Below are 24,111 nucleotides of genomic sequence, written 5' to 3'. Positions count from 1 at the left end.
TCCGACCACACGTACAAGTCATAATGCCTGAAGTGAAGCTACTAATGGCCTCAAACTGCTGAACGACGCACTAGAGCTCAAAACGACCGATCGGATCATTACAGTTTAAATCTTTAACTTGATCTAAAAAGACTTTAGTCTCAGAAATAAACACGCGGTAGGTACTTTTTGCCAATTCAAAGTAGACTTTAAATACCAATGGTGAATTAAATTTTGCTCTACACACGCCCCGCGCGCGCATATATATATATATATATATGCTAGTTTCATTTCATACAATTTTATTAGCGGCGAACTATACGGATAATGCGATGTGATTTATCATACCATTAAGAATGCTAAAATAGAATGTATGATATTCTTCAACCCGTTTTACTATATAATTGACACACTTATTCCCAACTCCTTGAGAAACTTGTTCTCTTTGTTCCCAGAATGCATCCCAAAATACATCCCTTCAATGCTTGAACAATTTATTTCCTTTAGGGAATTGGGTATTTGAATTTGAAGAGTCGCCACCTAACTTATGAAAGTGTGTTTATATATTCTAAACTTATGAAATATTATAAAGGAGAAGAAAAAGAAAGACAGAAGTAAGAATCCAATATAAAATTTAACTTTTTATACCAAATGACAAGATACCCATAAAAGCAAAAAAAATAAAAAAATAGAAGAAAAAATAAAAAAATCCAACAAAAGTTAGCTCGACAACATAGTACATTAATGTAGAAGATGACATACTATGCAGTAGTAAAACTTTCATATACATTTGAGCAAGAGGACGAAAGCTTCTAAGTTCTAACCTTAACAATTATCATGTGTTCCAAGCAGGCCAAATTTCAAAATCTCTATATTCGTTTAACAAACTCATAACAGAACTAAGAGTAATAATAATTAAAAAAGAATTCCTGCAGTATATTTAAACAGTCTAATTTTGGAGGAACAATTTCTGCGTTCTGCTCACAAAAATATAACAATCTAAACCACAATATTTACCATAATTTTCATCTCTGAGTACCCCGAATTCACACTCTCAAATACCTATCACATTAAGAAATTAGGACATGTTAGGCAAATATTTTTTATATTCTTATTATTTGGAATTTCACAAATACAGTTATAATATAGAAAATACCAACAAAAGTTATCAACGAACATGACACAATGTGCATCAAGGAAAATAAGGAGGAAACTAATCAATGTATAGACATTACTTTATTATCTAAAGATTTAAAATATGATTTTTTCATATAAAAAAAATTTAAAAAGGCAAAATCCCAGATAGAGAAATAGCTTTAATAACCTGAAGAATAAAACACCATCTTGCAGGAGATAAAGAATATGTGAAGTTGGAAATCATGAAGATGAAAAAGAAACTTCGTCTCTGTATTTAAGTCCTGAACAATTTTTGTGATATAGCGTTTTAAAAGCTAAAAATAATTGTTAGAAGGAATAGAGAAAGTCATCAACGATGCAATGAATTCCTATTAGAATTGACGCTCATTAGCAAAACGTATTCTTGGCAAACATGGATTCTTCAACTACACTTCGATCTAGAGCTTTCAATAGATTAAATACAATTATATCCACCTCTAACTTGCTTCATTAAACAAATAATTAAGGGCATAAAAGTCGATCAATATTTCAAGGATATTTTAGTCGTTCAACATTTAGCGTACAATATTTGTACTTTTATAATAACATAGATATAGATATTCATATAAATTGAGCTCTAACGTTCCAGCAAAATGCAATGTATTTATGATAGGTTACAAGTATCTTGGTCATAGGTACTTTGTTTTATGTTTTGATGATCTAACAAACTTACTATCAAGAACCAAATAAGGAATCTGTCACACATTCTCAAGACCTTAATATCACAAGGTTCCACCTTGGGATATGGTTCAACTCCTCAAAGTAGAAGGAACAGCTGAGGGAACAGGTCCCTACCAGTTCCCGAGGTGATTGTATGAAGTCAACTCTCCAGCTGGAAAGTTGCTGCCTGCACACGCTACAGTACAGGAATAGTATAGCAGTCAACTTTCTGCGGAAGACTTTTTACCTACCTTGCTTACATCATAGTAAGTGATGTCACACATGTATTATTAACATCAAGGAAGGTAAAACACTTTACTTGAACACTTAGAGATTTCACTCAAGCTCACTCACGTGACCATCCAACGAGCAACTCTCAAGTGCTTCAAGAACAAAGAACAAAACAACTATGGACCAGTTCCCACATCAAGTTATTATATGTCCTTAGTTGAGTTGTAACTTTGTTAATGTTCTTACTTGTAACTCCTACTTAGCTTACATAGAAGCAATGTGTAGGAAACCTTTTTGTAAATCTTAAACCTGTGTGTTTGAGTCTTGGCTAGAGTAAGTCAAGTTGTGAAGTCTTTGTAATAGAGGTATTACAAAGTGGCTTGTAATAGGTATGTTATAAGTTAGTAAGGGATTAAGAGTTTAATTCCTAGTTTGCATAGATTGTAATCTAAAAGTTGCTCAGTAGTGAAGTTGAAATCCTACAAGTGCAGGTCGTGGTTTTTTATCCCGTTGAGCTGGGAATTTTTCACGTTAAATTCCTCTTGTCATTTACTTATTGTTGTGTGTGTGTTCTATTGAACCTGGTAGAGAACCTAGTTCTCTATAGAGTTTGGTGGACCCTTATATTCTATCAATTGGTATCAGAACAGGTTCTTTCTATCAGGTTAACACCTAGAAAGGATCATCATGGCTGCTCCTCCAAACTTCGAAGAAGGCCAGTCTACTTACAGACCTCCAAAGTTCAACGGCCAATATTATGGATGGCGGAAAACTAGGATGAACGACTTCATCATGGCTGAAGATTCTGAGCTATGGGATGTCATATGTGACGGACCCTTTGTCCCTACCAAGAACCTTGGCGACCCAACTGTAGCCATTCCCAATATGAGGAAGGAATTCAATGATGCTGATAGAAAGGCCATAGAAAAGAATTTTTGTGCAAAGAAAATTCGTGTTTGTGGTATTGGTCCTGATGAATATAACAGGATATTAGCATGTCAATCAGCAAAAGAAATCTGGGAGGCTCTTCGGACATCTCACGAGGGAACAAATACAGGTGAAGCAATCCAAAATTGATATGCTCACAATTGAATATGAGCTTTTCAGAATGAAAGATGATGAATCCATCCAAGTGCACATTCGATTCGCCTCAATCATCAATGAGCTTCACTCTCTTGGTGAAATATTCTGAGAAACAAGCTTGTTAGGAAAATCCTTAGTGTACTGCCCAGTTCTTGGGAAAGCAAAGTAAAGGTCATTACAGAGGCGATGGACTTGCAGACACTGGCAATGGATGAACTTGTTGAAAACTTGAAAACTTATGAAATAAAGAAAAAGAAGGAAAATGAAATAAGAGAGCCCAAGAGAGAGAAGAACCTGGTCCTAAAGATGGACAACAATGAATCAACTGGTGAGCACGGTGATATAGCTTACTTGCCAAGAAGATTTTAGAAAATGGTTCGCAGGAATAAATGCATTCCGAAAAGAGGAAGCTCTAGTAAACCAAGAAATTATGACCTCTATCATAAATTTGGCAAGCCAGGACACTTCATCAAGGATTTCCCTCTCCTAAAGCAATATCAGTACAATAACAACTTTGACAAAGAAGCCAAGAGGAATCCGGTTCTTGATAAATGTTTCAGGAGAAGGAATGATGCTGACAATGTTGTAAAGCAACCTTTTGCTGCATGATGAGACTCTTCCAGCAAATCTGAAGAAGAAATTGATCATGGTGGTAGTTCAATGATGGAAGTGGAAAATGAAACAACTAAGTATGATTCAATCTTTGCTTTAATGGCTCAATAAGATGATGATGATGAAGATGACGACGGTGATGAGGTAAATTTTCTGGATGTTCAGAGAAATCTAAAATCTTACTCTCCTAAAAAGCTCATGCCATTAGTAAATGTATTAATTGATGCGTACCATAGTCTAATAAATGATAAATATGCATTAACTATGGAATTAGGGGAAGCTGAACAAGCCAGAGATGACCTAGTAGTCATTGTAGTTGATTTGAAAAAAACAGTAGAGAATCTGAAAAATGAAAAGGATGCCTTAGATGAGAAAATTGCCAGTATAGAACATGAAAGAGTTGATCTAATGGTTATTGTGGTGGACTTAGACGAAATCATTGAGTGTGTAAGTAAAGAAAAGGAAACTTAAACTGGGAGAGTTTCTATCGTTGAACAAGAGAGAGATGACCTAGTAGTGGTGGTAGTAGACTTGAAAGAGACAATTAAGGAACTTAAAATGGAAAATAGGCCTGGAAACACTGAGAAGGGAAAGGAAGTTGCAAGTGAGGCACACATTAAGCTTGAAAATGAGTTAAATTTGGTAAAGACCAGTTTGTGTGCTGAGCTTGAGAAAAGCAAAGCTTCAAGAAGAACTAGGGAAAATGAAGAGTGACCTTGAAAAATCACTTAAGTGGACCTGGTCCTCTGATGTTATTACTGCCATGTACACTAACGGGGGAAACAAGCAGAGGATTAGGTTTCAAAGGGAAAATATTCCCTACAACCCTCATAGCAAATACGTTACCGTAACCGACAATTGGCTATGTACCCACTGTGGTAACAATGGGCACCTCAAGGAAAATTGCATGGCCAGGGTTCAGTCTTATCAGAAAAAAAAGACTTTTCTAAAAAAGTAACTACTGCTAGAGGACCTAATCCATCAAATAGGAAACACATACTACCTGCTTGGACCAAAATAGCACTCATGCATCCCTTCTCTCATTACAAGGGGCCCAAACTCGTTTGGGTTCCTAAATCTAACCCTTGATTTTCTTTGTAGGGAGCAGTGAAAGGGAGCAGCCAACAATGATATATGGACAGCGGCTACTCAAGGGACATGACTGAAAATACGATCAATTTTCTTTCACTAAAAACCCTACAAGGAGAGAGTGTGCCTTTTGAAAATAGCTAAAAGGGGGACACTTTAAGAGTTGAAAGATATGTGACAAGGGAAATAAAGTGTAATTCTTGTCCAAGATATGCACAGTCACAAATCTTATAACTGATAAGGTGATACTTGTAGCCAAAAAGATATAAGAATTTTTGAGTTGCTTATTATAAGTCTCTGCAAAGTGGTGATCTAAGTTGTTCGAGAGTTATTGATATCGATGCTGAAATATAGCATAGAAGGCCTGGGGCATGCAAGTTTTTCACTACTGAATAAACTGGTCCAGAAGAACCTAGTTCATGGTTTGCCCAAGTCAAGCTTCAAGGAACACAAATTTGCGACGCTTGTGCAAGAGGAAGGCATGTCAGATCTTCATTCAAGCCCAAAAGGAGAAGTCAACACCTCAAGGACACTTGATCTTCTTCATATGGATCTATGTTGACCAATGAAGGTGCCGAGCAGATGAGGAAGAAGATATATCTTAATATTAAACGAATACTCCACGTTCACCTAGACTCTGTCCCTTAGAACCAAGAATGAGACTTTTCAAGTATTTGTGGGTTCTGTCAAGAAGATCTACGTGAAGAGGGGAAAAAATGTGGCTTGCATCAGATCAGATCATAAAACAAGTTTTGATAATGCCAGAGTGGATAAATATTGCATTGAAAGAGGGATTACTCAATTTCTCAGCTCCAAGAACACCACAACAAAATGGAAATGTGGAAAGAAGAACAGGACTCTTGAAGATATGACGTAGTCAATATTACAGCAATTACAAACGTCTTCACCAAAGATGTTAACTCATTTGAGGACAATTGACTACAAATTTTATGTTATCAACAATGACAAGGATCAGCCTGGAAAGTTTGATGCTAAAAGAGATGAATCTTCCTGGGTTGCTCGTCTCAAAAAGGGACAGGAATGCTGATGAAGATGGAGAACTCTTATTGATTCAAGGTGAAGTTGTTAACATGGAAAATGGGAAGGCATACATGATAACTCATGTCAAGGAATTCAGTAAAGCTAATACAACTGCTTCTCCATCCACTAACGAGGAACTTGGCCCCACGATTACAATAACAAAATCTGAAAGTAGAGTTATTGATACAGTTCAAGGTATGGTCCCTGGTTTCATGACCTGTAGATTGAGCTGATATAGGAACCAAGCGGGTATTCTGGAACATTAATAAGTTAGTAGAAGTACATCGTCAAAAGTCATCGAAACTACCATTGCCACAATAACACATCTACACATGGATGAACCTGGTTCTCCGGTAAATCAAACCATGCTTAAAGGCATTACTGGATCACTCTTGTATATCACTGCAAGTAGACCGGTCATTGAGCTCTGGTAAATCAAAACGTGCTTAAAGGCATCACTAGATCACTCTTGTATCTCACTGCAAGCAGACCAGTCATTGTGCTCAGAATGGGTTTTTGTGCAAGCCTTCAGTCAAATCCAAATGAGTCTTATCTGAAGGTTGCTGAAAGAATTTTGAGATGTCTTAAACAAACACAGGACCTCGTTCTCTACTATCCTTCAGGTGATGACTTGATATCACTAGGTATGCTAATAATGATCATGTAGGTTATCTGGTGGATAGGAAAAGCACATCTAGAATAGCACACTCTCTGGGTTCCTGACTTATCTCATGGGGTACAAGGAAGCAAAATTCAATGGAACTCTCAACAACTGAAGCATAATATGTAAAGGCTACCTCCTGCTATGCTTAATTGTTGTGGATCAAGCAGTAACGGAAAACCTTGGGGTATACACTCAATGTACCACGCTTGTGCGACAATATAAGTGCACACAATCATGACTAAAAGTAGTCCAACTCAACATGGCCAAGTACATTGATTGCTAAAGATCAAGTTACTGACATCTTCACCAAAGCCCTGAGAAGAAAACATTTTGAGAAAAATCGCATGGCACTGGGGTTGATAAAACTCAACTGAGGACCTGGTTGCAAATAATTGGTTATGAAAGTCATATACAGGTAAAATTAGCTAAAGTATTTTCTGGCCAAGTCTAACTCATTTCTATACCGTTACAGGTAGACATACATGATGACTACAGATTAGTTGATGCAGTACATACTAGTAAAATGGGCTAGACTCACTTGTAAGACTCGTCAAGAAACCTGGTTCTACTGACACAGGTTAGTGTCTTCTATGTTCTCTGATACACAATTTAAAATGGACAAAAACAATGCCACATTATCAGTGTGTTAGTCTCTTTACGTTGTGTCTTTTCATCCAAAACGTCTCTGCTCTGAACCATACAACTCCCCAAGCAAACTTTGCCACCATTTCAGAACCGGTCCCTCATCATAAATGAGTCTATCAACATCAAAAACCTTCATTTCCAAATTCAAAACCTTCTCCTTGTCTTCTCTCTTCTAAATCGGCAAACCCTTCGAGTACAACTTCACCATGTTTGAAAATCAAGCAACCCCGAGTGTACCTGACAATACTATCATTTAGTCCATACCAGTTAGCATTCCCGCAGTAGACTCCTCCCTCAATACAATAACTAGTCCAAACCATAAAGCAGAGTCTCCTCCACACTCCACTCCCTCTCCTACCCACTTCGATTTTGTTCCTTATCACAGTCACGAAGATATGACTCCGAGCAATTCTGAGAATGTTTGTCCTCCTCCAGTCTCACCTGTCAAACAGAGTGAACAGGGTAAACAAGGGGACCTTGTTCAAGAAAAAATTTAGGAAATATCACTCTCTCCATGGATGAGCCTTCTAGTGAAAATCTAGTGATTAGTCATGAAAAGGCTGAGACAATCATGACCGGTTGCGATTTTGCAAGTATCAGTCCTCTTGATGTTAAAATTTCCTTGAAACCACAAGAAAATGAGGAAATAAAAAATATGCTTTCCCTTGCTTCAGAAGTGGTTGTTATATAAGAAGGTGGATGAGGGTCTGAGTGTCAGGGGGAAGAGCCTCAGTACAGAGGAGGATGGGGAGCACTTATTCCATATGAACAATCGACTCAAGATGACACTAGTGGGGTCCCAAGTGATGAACCTGATCCCTCCGCAAAGGATCCAGGTCAGGGGCCATCTCCCCAAGTCAGTGTTGATCTTGTTATTTTTCTCCCACTTCTATGCTGAGCCTCTAAATATGGTAGTGCCTGAGATGAAGTATGATAGTGAAGAAGACATAGATGATTTGGTGATTGCTAGTTTTATTAGGGCTAGGAGTAAGACAGTTGCAGCTCCAGAGCCAATTCCTAAGTGACCCACTACACGATTGCAGAAAAAGGAGGTTCTGGAGTCTACTCTCAAGAAAAGTCTAAGGAGTAAGAGAAAGAGAAGGCTGGTAAACGATGGAAAAGTTGTGCATGAAAAGGTCGTCCCTGTGGTGAATGTGGATGAGGAAGCAGAAGAGGAACCTAGTTCCTTGACCTACAAGTCCTCGAAGCAGAAACACTCTCACTCTCAATCTATAAGACACACTCCTACAAGTATTGAAATTCCTTCCAAGAGTGCTGATGTTGCTTCCAGTGAAAAGTTGGTGTTTCTGGTGACAAGACAATGAAAGAAAGTGGTGACAAGTCTGATGTTGAAGAAATGGAAATATCTGGTGAACATATGCATAAAAAATTAGTGGAGAAGGGTAAACATACTCATAAGTCGGTCCAAAAAAATGGATGATGATGAGGAACCTGGTACTAACAAGAAAGCAAAAAGTGGTGAGTCTATGAGTTCTGAGAAAAAGAAGTTGAGAAATGAGAAGGTACTGTGGGGCCGCACATTTACCCCTGACATTCTAGAATTTGCTGGGATGAGACAGTTAATGGAATTTGTGATTTTCAACAATGGACTAAATTGTTTACAAATGATGTTCCCAAAGTGTATGAGGAGGAGGTACGGAGTTTTTATACTAACCTCTTCACAGTAGAGGATGATCAAATCTATGTGTTGATAAATTGGGTGAACATAGTGATGGACTCTACCTTATTAGGGTCAATTATGAGTGTCCCTGTTGAAGGATTGTCTTATGTTCAGGGTGCCTGCACGTCGAACTTCAGAAATGCCATTGTCAAGTACAAGGCAATCCAACATGGGGAACATGTGCATAAGAAGGCACTCCTTTCAGTATATCAGTTGCTTTTTAAAATGGTTAAAAAAATGTTGCTTCCCCACGCTGAGAGAAGATCAATTGCATCCAAAGCTGACCTGATCCTTATGGAAGCCTTGGATGGATTTACCACCATCAATTTGCCTGGGATAATGATTGAGCATATGTAGAAGGTGGCAAACCTTAAGGATGGCAATCCTGGGTTACCTTATGGGTTTCTTCTCATAAAGATCTTCGATTTCTTCAAAGTGCCTCTGGGATAGGGCAAAGTGCACACTAAAAAGCAATCTTTCTCCAAGATCACTCTGTAGGAGTGTAAGCGTATTGGCAAGGTCGGAGAAGTTGGAAGTACATCCATTATCTCTTAACTGATAAATGCTCAGAATAGTGCCATAGAGGAGATCCAGAAGTTGAAGGCTAGGAACGCGATTCTTGAGAGTGCTCAGTCAGCTACAAGAGACACCTGGTTCTAGTATTTTTCATAGCTCAGAGGTTTCTTGCCTAACAAAAGAGAATGCTAAATTTAGGAAGCAGGTGGAGGACCTGAAAGAAAGACTGCATCCGCAAATTCTCGCATGGATCTTGTCCTCCAAACCCTTGCTTCCTCTTCCAAGCCCCCTTCCTCCAGCATCCCCTAAAGGATGTCCCCTTAGTGTCCAGCTTCCAGTGTCCATCGTTTAAGTTGTTTTAGTGATGTTTTTGTTTCTGGTACTTGTTTTTGTTTTGTTTTGGAATTGTGGATGGTAACAATGATTCTGATCCCGCCTGTAAAGGTTGAAATTTGGTTAATGCAAGTACTTCCCTTTTGATGTTTATGCTACTGCTCTTTTGTCTCTGTTTTGTATCATGTTATGTGCACACAAGTGGCATGAGTTAACTACGCTAGATTTCTTTATGTTGCTTACTTGTTCTGTGCTTTTTATGATGCCAAAAGAGGGAAGATTTCTTCATAATTGAATTGAATAAATTGCATAATCAAATAAAGATGATGTGGGGAAAATACAGATTTTGGGGGAACTTCTTGAGGTTCCTTGTTGTGCACTGATTAAAGGGGGAATGCAGATTCAGTGGAAAACTTAAGGTCTTTCTGGTTCGTTGTCTGGTTCTATGTGTCTCTTTCTATACTTTCAATTATGAGTTTGTCATCATCAAAAAGGGGGAAATTGATAGGTTACAAGTATATTGGTCATAGGTACTTTGTTTTATGTTTTGATGATCTAACAAACTTACTATCAAGAACCAGATAAGGAACCAGTCACACATTGTCAAGACCTTAAGATCATAAGGTTCCAGCTTGAAATATGGTTCAACTCCTCAGTGTAGAAGGAACAGCTGTGGGAACAGGTCCCTACCGGTTCCCGAGATGACTGTACGAAGTCAACTCTCCAGCTGAAAAGTTGCTGCCTATACGCGCTACAGTACATGAACAGTGCAGCAGTAAACTTTCTGTGGAAGATTTTTTACCTACTTTGCTTACATCATTATAAGTGATGTCACACATGTATTATATATTAACATCAAGGAAGTTAAAACACTTTACTGGGGTCGTTTGGTAGGATGCATTAGATAAAATAATGCATGCATTAGATTTGTGTATTAATAATACATTGTTTGGTACACATTTTGAACTTATGCATTAGTTATGCAAGCATTAGTTATACATCCTATTTGGTATTATCCTATTCATAACTAATGCATAGAAAACAATTGTATTAGAAATGCAATGAGTTTTAATGCATGCATTAGCTTAGTTAAAGACAAAATTGTCCTTCAAAATTTATGTTTGATTAAAATATGCTAGTTAGTATATTAATGCAAGTTCAAAATAATCCAAATAGTGAGAAATAAAATTATATCCCTAGTAAATAAATAAATACTTAGCATATTTTCTTTTTTATAAATAAATATTTAATTTTATTTTACAATATAGGTAGACAAATCAAAAAACAAATTGTAAACTTTTTCATATAAAAATATTTCTCAACATATGTTTCTTTTAAAAAATTAGAGTGTGAACTAGTTTTGAGGGCATTTTTGTAAACAAACAATTCTTTTAGAAATTGTGCAATGCTTTAATACATCAAACCAAACAATGGATAAGAAATATGTCAGCATAACTAATACCAGCAAAACTAATGCAAGCATAACTAATACCAGCATTACTAATACACCCTATTCAGCATTATTCTTATGCACCCTACCAAACGACCCCTTAGAGATTTCACTCAAGCTCACTCACGTGTCCATCCAACAAGCAACTCTCAAGTGCTTCAAGAACAAAGAACAAAACAACTACGGACCAGTTCCCACATCAAGTTATTGTATATCCTTAGTTGAGTTGTAACTTTGTTAATGTTCTTACTTGTAACTCCTACTTAGCTTGCATAGAAGCAGTGTGTAGGAAACCCTTTTGTAAATCTTAAACCCGTGTGTTTGAGTCTTGGCTAGAGTTAGTCAAGTTGTGAAGTCTTTGTAATAGAGGTATTACAAAGTGGCTTGTAATAGGTGTGTTACAAGTTAGTAAGGGATTAAGAATTTAATTCCTAGGTTGCATAGGTTATAATCTAAAGTTGTTCAGTAGTAAAGTTAAAATCCTACAAAGGTGGTCGTCGTTTTTAATCCCATTGAGCTGAGAATTTTTCACGTAAAATTCATCTTGTCATTTACTTACTGTTGTGTGCGTGTGTTCTGTTGAACCTGATAGAGAACCTGGTTCACTATAGAATTTGATGGACCCTTATATTCTATCAATTTATATTAATTAGAGTTTGATAGGTCTTCCCTTTAACGGATAGGTTGTTTGGTTCTCGTTGATTGATACATATATAGCTACAAAAAGCAAAAGAGAAAGTTTGCAAATGTACCGATCTTTACAAAACTTCCAAAAACTAGTATGATCATGGTACATGGTTGACTGTTCCTTTGCCCTTTCGTAGTAAATAGGTACGACGTAAATTGTAAAAAATATATATTAAAGAATTCTTCCATTTTCTTTTTTCGTCAGTAAGAAAGAAAGTGCTCCAACTATCAAATTAAATAATAAAATAATTGAGGATACAATCGAGGGTTTATGGAAAACAAATTCTTTAATTACCCACACAAAGGTAAAAGATAAGAATTGTATATATATTGGCCTTCCGAAATCCCACTTATAATATTACACTAAATATATTATTTTTGACTCGTTGCTATTTAACCGATGACACAATTTTTTTTATATAAAACTTTATTTTAGTCATGTGATCCTTTAATTCTCACTAACTCCTTGTTTATCACTCTTGACCTAAAGAAAATGGGCTATACCTTTCGGTTGTCTTGTTGGGAAGAACTCGTACTTAATTTTGAATTTCTGAAAAAATAGCTTATTTAACACTGTAATATGTCAACATAGTCTTGAATAAAAAGTGAAAAAGAATAAGAGTTCAAACTTTAATTGGACTACCTATTCAATTAATATTTAGCCAACGAAACAAGTAAAAAATGACGTGCTCTGATCGAATGTTCCGGTGTTATGATCGAAATAACTAAGTGTCATGTGAAAATTATAAAGTAAATATTGGATGATGATAAATGAGACGACAAAAAGGAAATATACTGTATACGGTAAAATCGGAGGGTCCAAATTTCCATCATTACAACGTCTCGAAGGTACGAAATCACGGTCGAATTTCCTCCCTCGAGGGCCATCGACGCTCGACCTCGGGACAGTATGATACCGACAGTTACGGAAAGAAAGTGGGGAATTCCCAAGGCGTGAAGTTAGAGCCGACAAAATCTGTCAGGTAGTTTGAGCCCGTATCGTGGCAATAACTAGGTGTCTCATCTCCATATCTTTGTAATAAATGCACTTGTACTATGTTGAGATTCTCCCACTTATATAAAGGGGATCCTTGATATTTTGTAGACATCTGTTGCTCCATACTAAATATACTATAACATTCTCTCTGCCCTCTAACACATTCTCTTGGTCTCCTTATCTCATTTATTGTTCGTACTTATTGTGTTATATTTATTTTTCGTCATTTATTGCTTATTATTGGCCATAAAGACCCGTCTTTGATTTATTTATAACTATTTCTCCATCGACCACCTTCGATAGCTCCCAGCCGAGCTTCAGACTTGACCTCGAAGCCCTCGAATAGGCAAGCTCGAGGCCCCGATTGGCAGCGATTCAGTTTGATTAACATCTCGTTTTTAACCTCTTATTTTGTTTCTATGTCTTTCACATAGGATCAACTGCCTAACAACCAGCATAAAAATAGATCATGTATTTTTAGAACCACTAAATCAAATTCAATTGTTATTACCATTTTCACGATAAACAGTTTGACGCCCACCGTGAGACTAAAAGTAATAGTGATTATTTTCTTGCTGGTTTAACTAGATAATGCAAGTTATCTTTCACGCTTTTCTTTCCCAAGATCTTTGATTTCATGTCAAAATGTCAGACTCAGTGAACAATAATCTTAAGAACCACGGAGAAAATGGTGTGGATGTTCCAAGTGTTGGTGTACCACCACGAAACTCTGAGAACGCACCAGAACTGATTCCTATGGGCGCGGTCTCACGCGATGCTCAACATGTCGATGTAAGCTCCCATACTAATAGGAGCGTGCACCAATAAGACCAACAAGAATCTCAGGAAACCCCGGCTAGGGAATAACGGGAGGTTAGTCTTCACGTTATTTTTGAACTGTTGTAGGCACAACAGCTAGTGATCGCTCAGCTGCAAAGTCACCAGAAAACTCCCAGCACGGTAGCGCCGGGGACGGCTCCCCCGGCCGAGTAGGTACCGGAGTGGTCAAGCAACAACGGGTCGGTAGCCGACCCTGCCATCGTAAAGACGCTCGAGGAACTCACAAAGAGGATCGAATCAGGCGAGAAGAAGATAAAAGCCAACGACAAAAAGGTCGAGACCTACAACTTCAGGGTCGACCAGATTTTGGGCGCACCCCCAATCCTAAAAGGTGTGGATTCGAAGAAGTTCATACAAAGGCTATTCTCTGAGGAAGCGGCTACAAACCTATTTCAAAGAAGTTCAGAACGCCAGACCTTCCAAAATACAATGTGACTTCAGACCCCAATGAGCACGTTACTGCTTACATTAGCGCAGTGAAGGGCAATGACCTAAAGGACGACGAGATCGAGTCCGTCTTACTAAAGAAGTTCGGGAAAACACTATCGAACGGGGCCATGATGTGGTATCACAACCTAGCTCCTAACTCCATAGACTCATTCGCCATGCTGGCAACTTCCTTCATAAAGGCACATGCCGGTGCCATCAAAGTAGAAACAAGGAAGTCTGACATTTTCAAAATCAATCAGAGGGAGAACGAGATGCTGCGAGAGTTCGTATATCGCTTTAAAATGGAATTAATGGAACTACCACCTGTCTCCGATGACTAGATAGTACAGGCCTACACTCAGGGTCTGAATGAACGAACCTTGGTGGCTTTGAAGCAGCTGAAACAGAATCTGGTCGAATATCCCGCCATGACCTGGTCGGACGTTCACAACCGGTATCAATCAAAAATTAGGGTCGAGGACGACCAACTAGGAGCCCCCTCGGGCTCAGTATACCCAAGTAGGCTTCTGGCGAAGGAGCCAAAGCCAAACAAGTAAAGGTACCAGCCATACACCGATGACAGGAGAAACGCCCCGAGGCGTAACATACCCCACAATGACCGAAGGATAGACCGAGGTCAAAACAATCAAGGATACGTCAATAAAGACGGATTCGATAGGAACACAGGTCCAACGGAGGCACCTCGCTTGTCGTAGTACAACTTCAATGTAGATGTATTAGACATCGTGTTCGCCATCAGTAAAATCGGAGACGCCAGGTGGCCCAAGTCTATGCAATCCGATCCTTCACAATGAAATCATAACCTAGTTTATGAATTTCACAACACGCACGGCCATAGGACTGAGGATTGCCACCAGCTCCGAGAGGAAGTAGCCAGACTACTCAGTAAAGGTCACCTCTGAGAATTCCTCAGCAATCAGGCCAAAAACAAGTTCCGGGAAAGAGAGGTGGCCAAGAAGAACAAAAAGAATAAGCCACAACATGTCATCCACATGATATTGGGAGTCATTGATGCCCCACAAGTGCCCATGATGAGAAGAACAAAAATATCCATCACCAGAGAAAAGTGAACTCGGGATTACATACCTGAGGATGCCCTCACATTCAGTGACGAGTACATCGAGACCTTGTCTCAGCCCCACAACGACACACTAGTAATCTCTTTTCTTGTAAATACATTGTAGATTAAACGTGTACTTATGGACCCAGGCAGCTCAACCAACATTATCAGGTCGAGGGTGGTAGAGCAGCTCGGACTGCTTGACCAAATCATATCCGACTCTCACGTCCTCAACGGATTCAACATGGCGAGTGAAACAACAAAAGGGGAAATCACCCTTCCAGTCAACGTGGTCGGCACAACACAAAATGTCAAATTCCATGTCATCGAGGGAGACATGAGGTACAACGTCTTGCTCGAAAGGCCGTGGATACACTGCATGAGAGACGTACCATCCACCCTCTATCAGATAATGAAATTCCCCATAATCGGTACCTCCACCTTCGAAGGATCCAAAGAATAAGCAAATAGTAAAATAACAATAACAAACTACACTCCTGGCTATCCCCGACTAAGCAAAGTGGGGGACCATACTGCATCCTCATCACAGGCGACTGAAACATATCAGGGCCTGAAATATCGTCGGCATATTCTACACTAAGGTATGACCGTATTGTCTCACTTTCAATTACATTATACACTGACTTGAGTGCAGGTATCCGATTGAAATGGCCAAAACACTCTCTAACTTGAAGGCCTTGGGCTTCAAAAGCATGCATTGCACTCTTTTCCTTCGACCGAGTTTTTATGCCAAAAAGGGTTTTGCCGGCAAGGTTTTTAACGAGGCAACATCTATATGCTTCCTAAGGAAAACTCAACAAGTATTTGAGGCTTCTTTCGCAGTCAACCTTGAACACTGGGGGGCATCCCCCCGGAATGTCACCTACTCGGAGAAGACAAGATGCGCTAAGTGGGCTCTCGGTAGGAAAATAATGTACTGGGCCAAACGGTCGAATGAACCATGTCCGCATAGAACAACCGAGCCTACGACATCAAAAAAATGTATACTTGTACCAAGTAATCAAAGAATACTTCCCAAAAGAATTTTTGCATTTCAAGAAAGCTCGATATTTTCGCAAAAAACAGGTCCAAAGCCGACAGGCACCCCGAACACTCGGGGACCGGCGTCAACAACTCAAAACAATGCGACCCCCGGGTCGGAGATCCTAACTTGCAAGACCTCAATGAGGCAACATCAAGATCACAAATTAGTTCTAGAGCCAAAAACATCCCGAACACTCGGGGACCGGCGTCAACAACTCAAAACAATGCGACCCCCGGGACAGAGCTCCTAACTTGCAAGACCTCAATGAGGAAACATCAAGATCACAAAGTGGCTCTAGAGCCAAAAATATCCCGAACACTCGGGGACTGGCGTCGAAAACTCAAGGCACACAACCCCCGGGTCGGAAACTCCAAAATTGCGAGCCCTCAATGAGGCAATACCAAGTTCACAAGTAATGGCTCCCGAGCCGAAAACCCCTCAATGACTCAAGGACTGCCGTCAATTTCCATCTCCATCAACTTATAAAAACCCGAGGCCATACGACCACATGCGGGCAGCCTCGGTCTCGTAAGACTTATATAAGGTAGCAGTAATATCTGTAAGACCCCAAGCAAGGCATGAACCATACTTGTACCAAGTATCAAAAACTGTAAGACCTTAAAGGCATGTAAAACTTGTTAGACCTTACTAAAGGCATAAACCCGATCTCAAAGTTTCGGCTATATATCGAACTTGCAAGACCCCTAAAAAGGCATACCCTCGATATAGACGCCGAAACTACTTCACTCGGGACTTAAAGGCTCCGGCCAAAAATCACTCTAGTCACAAGGCTGTACCATCCAAACTAACGTGACTCGAGGACGCCCGACCGTTGTTATAAATCACAGGCATTCAAATACTTCGAATATACTTCAGAAAGAACCGGTTAAATATTCTACCCTCAACATAGGCAAAAGAGCTTTGCCTACATCAGCTCCTAAACACTAACTTCGAGATACTCAGCCTCTGAGCCAAACCTCCCGAGGTGCTCGATCATCGCCATAAAATGACTCATAATTGAGGTTTTTATTAAGCCATCGAAGAGTTGGGCAAACATTATTTCAAAAAGTCCTTAACGAGGGAAAACTAAAGCCTATATAAAAGGTCGCATCGACCCAAGGCATAAGAGCCACTGATGCCAACCCACATATATAAAAGGTCGCATCGACCCAAGGCATAAGAGCCACTGTCGCCAGCCCACATATATAAAAGGTCGTACCGACCCAATGCGTAAGAGCCTAAGGGCCAGCTTGCAATTCAAAAACTTGAGGATCGAATGAGCTGGAGTCAAAACCCGATTCGGAGATTGAACCCAAAATAGTTAACTGAATATGCCTAAGAACAAAAGCATAAGAGCTCAAATGTCGGCTTACACTAAAAGGTCGCACCGACCAAAAGCATAAAAGCCTTTGTCGCCAGCCTAAAATTCAACAACTTGAGGGTCAAACGAGCTTGAGTCAATGCCCGACTTGGGGACTGAGCCCAAAACAGTTGACCTAAATATGCCTAAGAGAAAAAGCGTAAGAGCCATTGTCGCCAGCTTATACGTGAAGGTCGCATCGACCAAGCGTGTAAGAGCCTACGAACCAGCATAGTGAGCCCCAGGGCCATACCACGAATCTAAGAATTCCCCTCAACTCAAAGACCAGTTCATCTGGCTAAAACCAAGGCAAAATAAATGCAGGAGAAACAAAACCTCGAGGTTTCCTCTTTATACATACATGCAGAAAAACACAAGCTCCATTTACAAACGTTCTTTAAAAATGCTATATACAGAATCGGAAAGAAAAATCTACATACCCCCTAGGGGCTATGGCCTGTCGGCCTCATCTTCGCTATCCTCGGCATCGGACAAAAGTAACCGAGCACCACGCTCGTCCGTCCTCGCCCGCATCAACTTTTCCGAGAGGTCAAATCCCCTAACATGGATCTCCTTGAGGGTTTTCCTCCGAGACTTACACCGAGCGTATTCTTTGCTCCTATCTATGTGGTAAAGGATCTTTCTCAACTTAGTTTGAGCATTGGCATCGTCCTTCAAATTGACCGCCACTTTCTGGCCAGTCTTAGTTCGGCTCATTATAGCTTCAACTCGGGCATCCACAACCTCGGCCTTTATCTTCAAAAGCTCAATCTCGAGCTTCGTAATCATATATGTTCGAACCAAGCTATTATCACGAGCTAAGCGAAGTTGAACCTTAAGGGCGGAAGCTTTAGATAGAGCACCCTTCTCCGTCGAAGCCTGAGCATCAGCCTAAGCCTTTAACTCATCATACTTGCACTTGGCTCGGTCAACCTTGTCCCTAAGGCGCTTCAAGCCCTCCACTTTTTTCTGCAACTGAAATAAATTAAACATTAGCCTCAAGAGCTAGAAGGAGGAATGCACACTCGCTCGGAACAAAAACTACCTGCTCCTTCAAGTAGCTCTCGTAATTCGAGCTCCGACTCGCCTCATACAGTAAGCATGCTAACTCGACTTCCCTTTTATTGCAATGGAGCCTAAGGGATTTCTCCTCATCTAGAGCTTTTCGCAGCTTGGCCTCACGGTGAAGCAACTCGGACTTAAGCTTGTCAAAAGCCTGCAAAAGAAAACTCAATAAGGAAGGAAAGACGCCAAACTCGAAAGGCATGTGCCAAAAACTCACCAGAGAGTGAAGCCAATGTGCTTCCTTGAAGGTCAAATGCACATCTGCTAACCTAGCTTCCTCAGCTACGAAAGCGTTGACCCCGACCGAGGCACGATCACTAGGTGCATATGATCCCAGGTTTCGAGTATCCCTCGAAGTACCTCCAACGGAAAAAGAAGAAAACAGTGAAGGATAAACCGCCTCTCCAAAACCAGAAATCACAGGCGTGGTAGGCTCAGTCAATACTTCCACTCCGGGCCCCCGGTCTAGGTTCGCCTTACTTCGAGCACCATCGTCCCGCAAAGGTATCTCTTGCTTATTATTATCATTATTTATCCTAGAAGCTAGTGATCCTTCTTCCCCCTCCCCCCCAAGGAGGCACGACCTCGCCTCAGAAGGCTCCCCGATGCCTACAATAACAAAGTTAGTACGTAGAAAGAGAAAATGCTTTTCCAACTAAAATAAAATAAGGGAACAGATCGCACATCACATACCATGGTATTTTCCCTCCCACCTATCCTTAGATAAAGCGCGCCACATATGCTCGTTGTAAGTCAAGTGGGTCAAAACTCGCCCGGAATCCATGAAATCGTTACATGAAAAGAAAAGAAGGCACATTTACGGAACATTCCATCACCATAATTTAAAAACTGTGAAGGAACGAGTGTACAACTTACGTGTATAATTCCATTCTTCAGGGAATGACATAAAATCCATGGGGATAATATCAACAGTTCGTACTCAGATGAATTGACTCATCCACTCCCGTCTTCTTCATCATCAATAACGAAAGGCGTGATCGACCAACATCGTAAGGTTAGTAGACATCGATGATGAAAGGGCCGCTATAGCCTGATAAGATGGTTAAGCGTAAATTCAAGCCCTGCCTTCTCCACAAAGAACATCACCATCAACACTAACCACCAAAATGACGGGTGATTCTGGGCCAAGGTAACCTCATACTTTTGATATAAGTCAAGCACAACCCTATTAAGGGGTCCCAGCACGAAAGGATACATGAACACGTTCAGAAACCCCTCGGCACGGTCCGTAATACTCTAATTCGGGGAAGATACCTACAATACTACCTTTTTCCCCCATCCACAGTTTTTCCTCACCGACTCAAGGTGTCCCTCTCCTATCAAAGAAGTAAACTTCAAGGTATGCTCCCGTTGGTCCTGAGCATCGGGGAACTTTTCTAACGAAAAGTCCCCTCCCGAAGCAAAATGCCCCGAGCCAACAAAGCGAGAAGCGGAGGTGAAACTCTCTTATCCCTGCCAAACGGATCCTGATGTAGCAGTCATGACTACAACACAATTAGAGAATCGGAGCAGGAATTTAGGCTAGAGCGTCAATAATGAAATAATAAAAGGCCTAATGTAGGAAAAAAGGGCAACTTCTCAGGATAGTGGAATTTCCAAAAGGGCAGAAGCAATCCTATATATGGAAAAAGCGGCGACGATCCGCCTGCCTCAGAGGCCGATTAAAATGCTAGCCGAAATCACTTTGAGAAGATGTGCCAGTGGTATCACCTTCGTCACTTTGCAGCCGCATCGTCCATTTGACGAATGTCGTGTGACATTTTGGGGTCGGATATCCCCGCACCAAACAAGTCCCGAGATGGTACTCGATTTCGAGGACCTCCATCAAAAAGAAGTTAGGCTTCAGGAAGCCTTTGGCATCATTGCAAGTTCCGAGATGGTACCCGATCTTGAGGACCTCCATCAAAATGTAGTTAGGCTCCAGGAAGCCTTTGTCATCACCGCAAATCCCGAGATGGTACTCGATCTCGAGGACCTGTATCAAAATGAATTTAGGCTCCAGGAAGCCTTTGGCATCATCGCAAGTCCCGAGATGGTACCCGATCTCGAGTACCTCCATCAAAAAGAAGTTAGGCTCCAGAAAGCCATTGGCATCATCGACACTCCCGAGATGGTACCCGATATCTAGGATCTCTCCAAGGGGTCATCAATGTCATTGCAAGACTCGAGATGGTACCCGGTTTCGAAGGCTCCTCTCAAGGAGAAAATAAGCACTTAAAACTCCACTCATATGGGCTTGGCCTCGGGGTACCATCTAAACCCAAGCAGTCCCTCATCCGGGATCTATCTACAACGCCTTAAGGCCATCTACACTAAGTTAAAAACAAGTTTCAGACGACCCGAGTTTGAGAAAACCCCCGCTCGGGGATTTTTCTTGAAAGACTAGAGGTTAAGTCTCGATTTGGGGGCTCGAAGCCTACTCTTATTCAACTCGAAGTCAGGGCCTCGACGACACGAGTTTATCAGTCCAACCTGGGATCGGTCCAAGGAACGACAAAGGGTTCCGAGGGGAGCCGTGTTAATCAATCAAAGGTCAGAAAAAATAATCATACATGGGCTCGATATTTGCACCAACCGATGGAGTCATGCACTCAGATTCTGCACAAGCATAGATAAAGGGAAAATAGTACACATCAGAGACAAATTAAAGAAATATATTTTTATTTATAAACAGTCGATTACAAAAGCCCATGAGGGGTCCTTACACAGAAACAAAGAAGGAAAAAGGTATATATACAGGATAAGCCTAGAGTCTAGTCTATGCTCGAGGGCTCGGCGGCAGTGTCTTTGACAGCCACTTCCTCGGGGGTCTCATCTCAGTCCTCCAGAATGACATCTCCGAGGATGAAGATGAAGAAGAGGAAAGTGATGGAGAAGAGGAAAGTGATGCAGAAGAAGTAGAAGGGGATGAAGAAGTGGCTGGGTGAAAAATCTGGTTAGTATGGGTCTCGCCAGCACCACTATCATAAAGCCACTTCTTGAGATGTCACTCCGGCGCGAGATGCAATAGTTAGTAGATAGTACCACCTCACTCCACGGAAAGCAAGAGGAGTGAGGCGTTGCACCCGGTAGACGAGGGAGGTGAGCAGCTGTGTAGAGTCCTAACACCCCCCTGAGAAGCGGTGTAGAGTCCAAATGTTTCCCTAAGTCAGAGGAAATCGACTTCCCTATCTCTTTGTCTCGAGCCAATGATGACAGTAGTAAAACCAACAATAACAACAACAACATCAATGGGTTGATCTGATCTCACTCGATAGGGAAAAGCCTAGGAAAAAGGCCATGGCATGGCCGATGAGAATGCCGCCATATCACCTTAAGGCCATAGGCCTCAAACATGATAGGTAACAATGGATGAGGATGGTGAGAAAAAGGGGATGGAAAGATATTGGAGGACACTTGGATAAAAAGTTTGTTCCAGGAGGCTCCCATTTATAGAAAGGGCGGTAGCATAACCGACGGCACCATTATTGTCTTCAAAAGATATATCGGCAGGTGCATTCAATGCATCCTTGGGAGCTGGACCGGCGGCAAATAAGAAGTGGCAATGCTTTGAATGATTCTAGAGAGGTGAAACGATGGGACATCTCAGTTATCATAGAGACTTGCGTCATCAGTATAACATTATCGCGGGAAATTCGGAAAGATGGTTATCAAGATCTTTTCTTATCGTTCTACTCTAAGAAATGCGGGGATTATCTATATACGGTAAAATTCGATGGTCCAATTTTCCATCATTGTAACGTTTCGAAGGCACGAAATCACGGTCGAATTTCATCCCTCTAGGGCCATCGATGCTCGACCTCGGGATAGTATGAGACCGACGGTTACGGAAAGAACGTGGCGAGTTCCCAAGGCGTGAAGTTAGAGATGACAAAATCTGTCAGGCTAGTATGAGCCCGTATCGTGGCATTAACTAGGTGTCCCATCTCCATATCTTTGTAATAAATGTACTTGTACTATGTTGGGATTCCCCCTCTTATATAAAGGGGATCTTTGACATTTTGTAGACATCTGCTTCTCCATACTAAATATATTAGACCATTCTCTCTGCTCTCTATCACATTCTATTGGTCTCGTTATCTCATTTATTGCTCGTACTTATAGTGTTCTATTTATTGTTTATTATTGGCCATAAAGAGTCATATTTGATTTATTTATAACTGTTAGTCTCCATCGACTACCTTCGATAGCTCCCAGCCGAGCTTCAGACTCGACCCCGAGGCCCTCGAATAGGTAAGCTCGAGGCCCCGATTGGAAGCGATTCAGTTTGATTGACATCTCGTTTTTAAGCTCTTATTTCGTTTCTAAGTCTTTCACATAGCATCAACTGCCTAACAACCAGCATAAAAATAGATCACATATTTTTAGAACCATTAAATCAATTTCAATTGTTATTACCATTTTTACGGTAAACATATACCAAAAAAACACAAATATTTACGTGGTTCAGTTAATCGACTTACATTCTGATCAAACAGAGATGTACAATCCACTATATAAAGAGAGTACAAAATATCGAGAGAACAACCTCACATAGAGGCACAGACAAGTGGCAAAATAACACTTATTTCATAATTTTTTATTCTAAATAACTCTCAAAAACAATAAGACTACATGGAAGTCAAAAAAAATTTCGTTCAAAAAAAAGGACTAGAGAAATTAAGGAGATTTATAATTTTCTTCTCGAAAAAAATCCATATACTATATTAAAAGTACGAAGGCCCTTAGTGAAATGTCGTTCGCTTTTTTTTTTTCCCTTTGAAATAAATTTTATATTGGATAAAATCATAACTGAAATTATTTTTCTAATATTTAGAACTTTCAAATCAGCTAAAACTTTGATTATTAAATCTTAGGAGAATTACATCCCTTATCACTTTGTCCAATAACCCATCAGAAATTGACCCACGTTTGAAGCTCTTACCTAGTGTAGCTGAGGTTGTACATAACCTAAAAATTACTTTTCACCAGTTAGTCCACCCTTTTTTTCTTCGTTCTTCTTCTTCTTCTTCTTCTTCTTCTTCTTCTTCTTCTTCTTCTTCTTCTTCTTCTTCCCGTGTCAACCTTTACACCACAAAATTGCTTTACTATTGTTATTCTCCTTCAATTTTTTTCTAGATTCCAATGGTTAACTAAGGATTTGAAATAAAAGTCACCATTACAGGTGGTTCAAAGATTCGATTTCAGAAGTTGAGTTTTCCGATTTGTTAGTTTTTCGGAATGGTTGTTGTCCCAATTGATTGGAATCATCATGATGAGTTCAAAACTTAAATTTCAAGTGATTTGGTGTAGATTTAGGCTATATTTGAGTTAAATTTCAGAGGATGCCCAAGGAAGAAGAAGAACATGTGAAGTTCCATTAATAGGATTCATTTGTATAATAATGTATAATATTATATAAATAGCGTATAAACAGCTGTTATACA

The 24,111-nt window shown here is 40.2% G+C and overlaps 1 protein-coding gene across 1 annotated transcript; it reads left to right on the top strand.

Moving 5' to 3' along the window:
* The first annotated feature begins 2,733 nt into the window (after positions 1-2,733).
* LOC104229937 (uncharacterized) lies at positions 2,734-3,123 on the top strand. Its single transcript, XM_009782669.1, has one exon. The coding sequence runs from the start codon at positions 2,734-2,736 to the stop codon at positions 3,121-3,123; it is 390 nt and encodes a 129-aa protein (XP_009780971.1).
* The last annotated feature ends 20,988 nt before the right edge of the window (positions 3,124-24,111 follow it).

The sequence above is a fragment of the Nicotiana sylvestris genome, chromosome 6 (assembly GCF_000393655.2).
Source record: "Nicotiana sylvestris chromosome 6, ASM39365v2, whole genome shotgun sequence".
In the NCBI taxonomy this organism is placed as follows: domain Eukaryota; kingdom Viridiplantae; phylum Streptophyta; class Magnoliopsida; order Solanales; family Solanaceae; genus Nicotiana; species Nicotiana sylvestris.
This window is presented reverse-complemented; position numbering and strand designations above follow the sequence as displayed.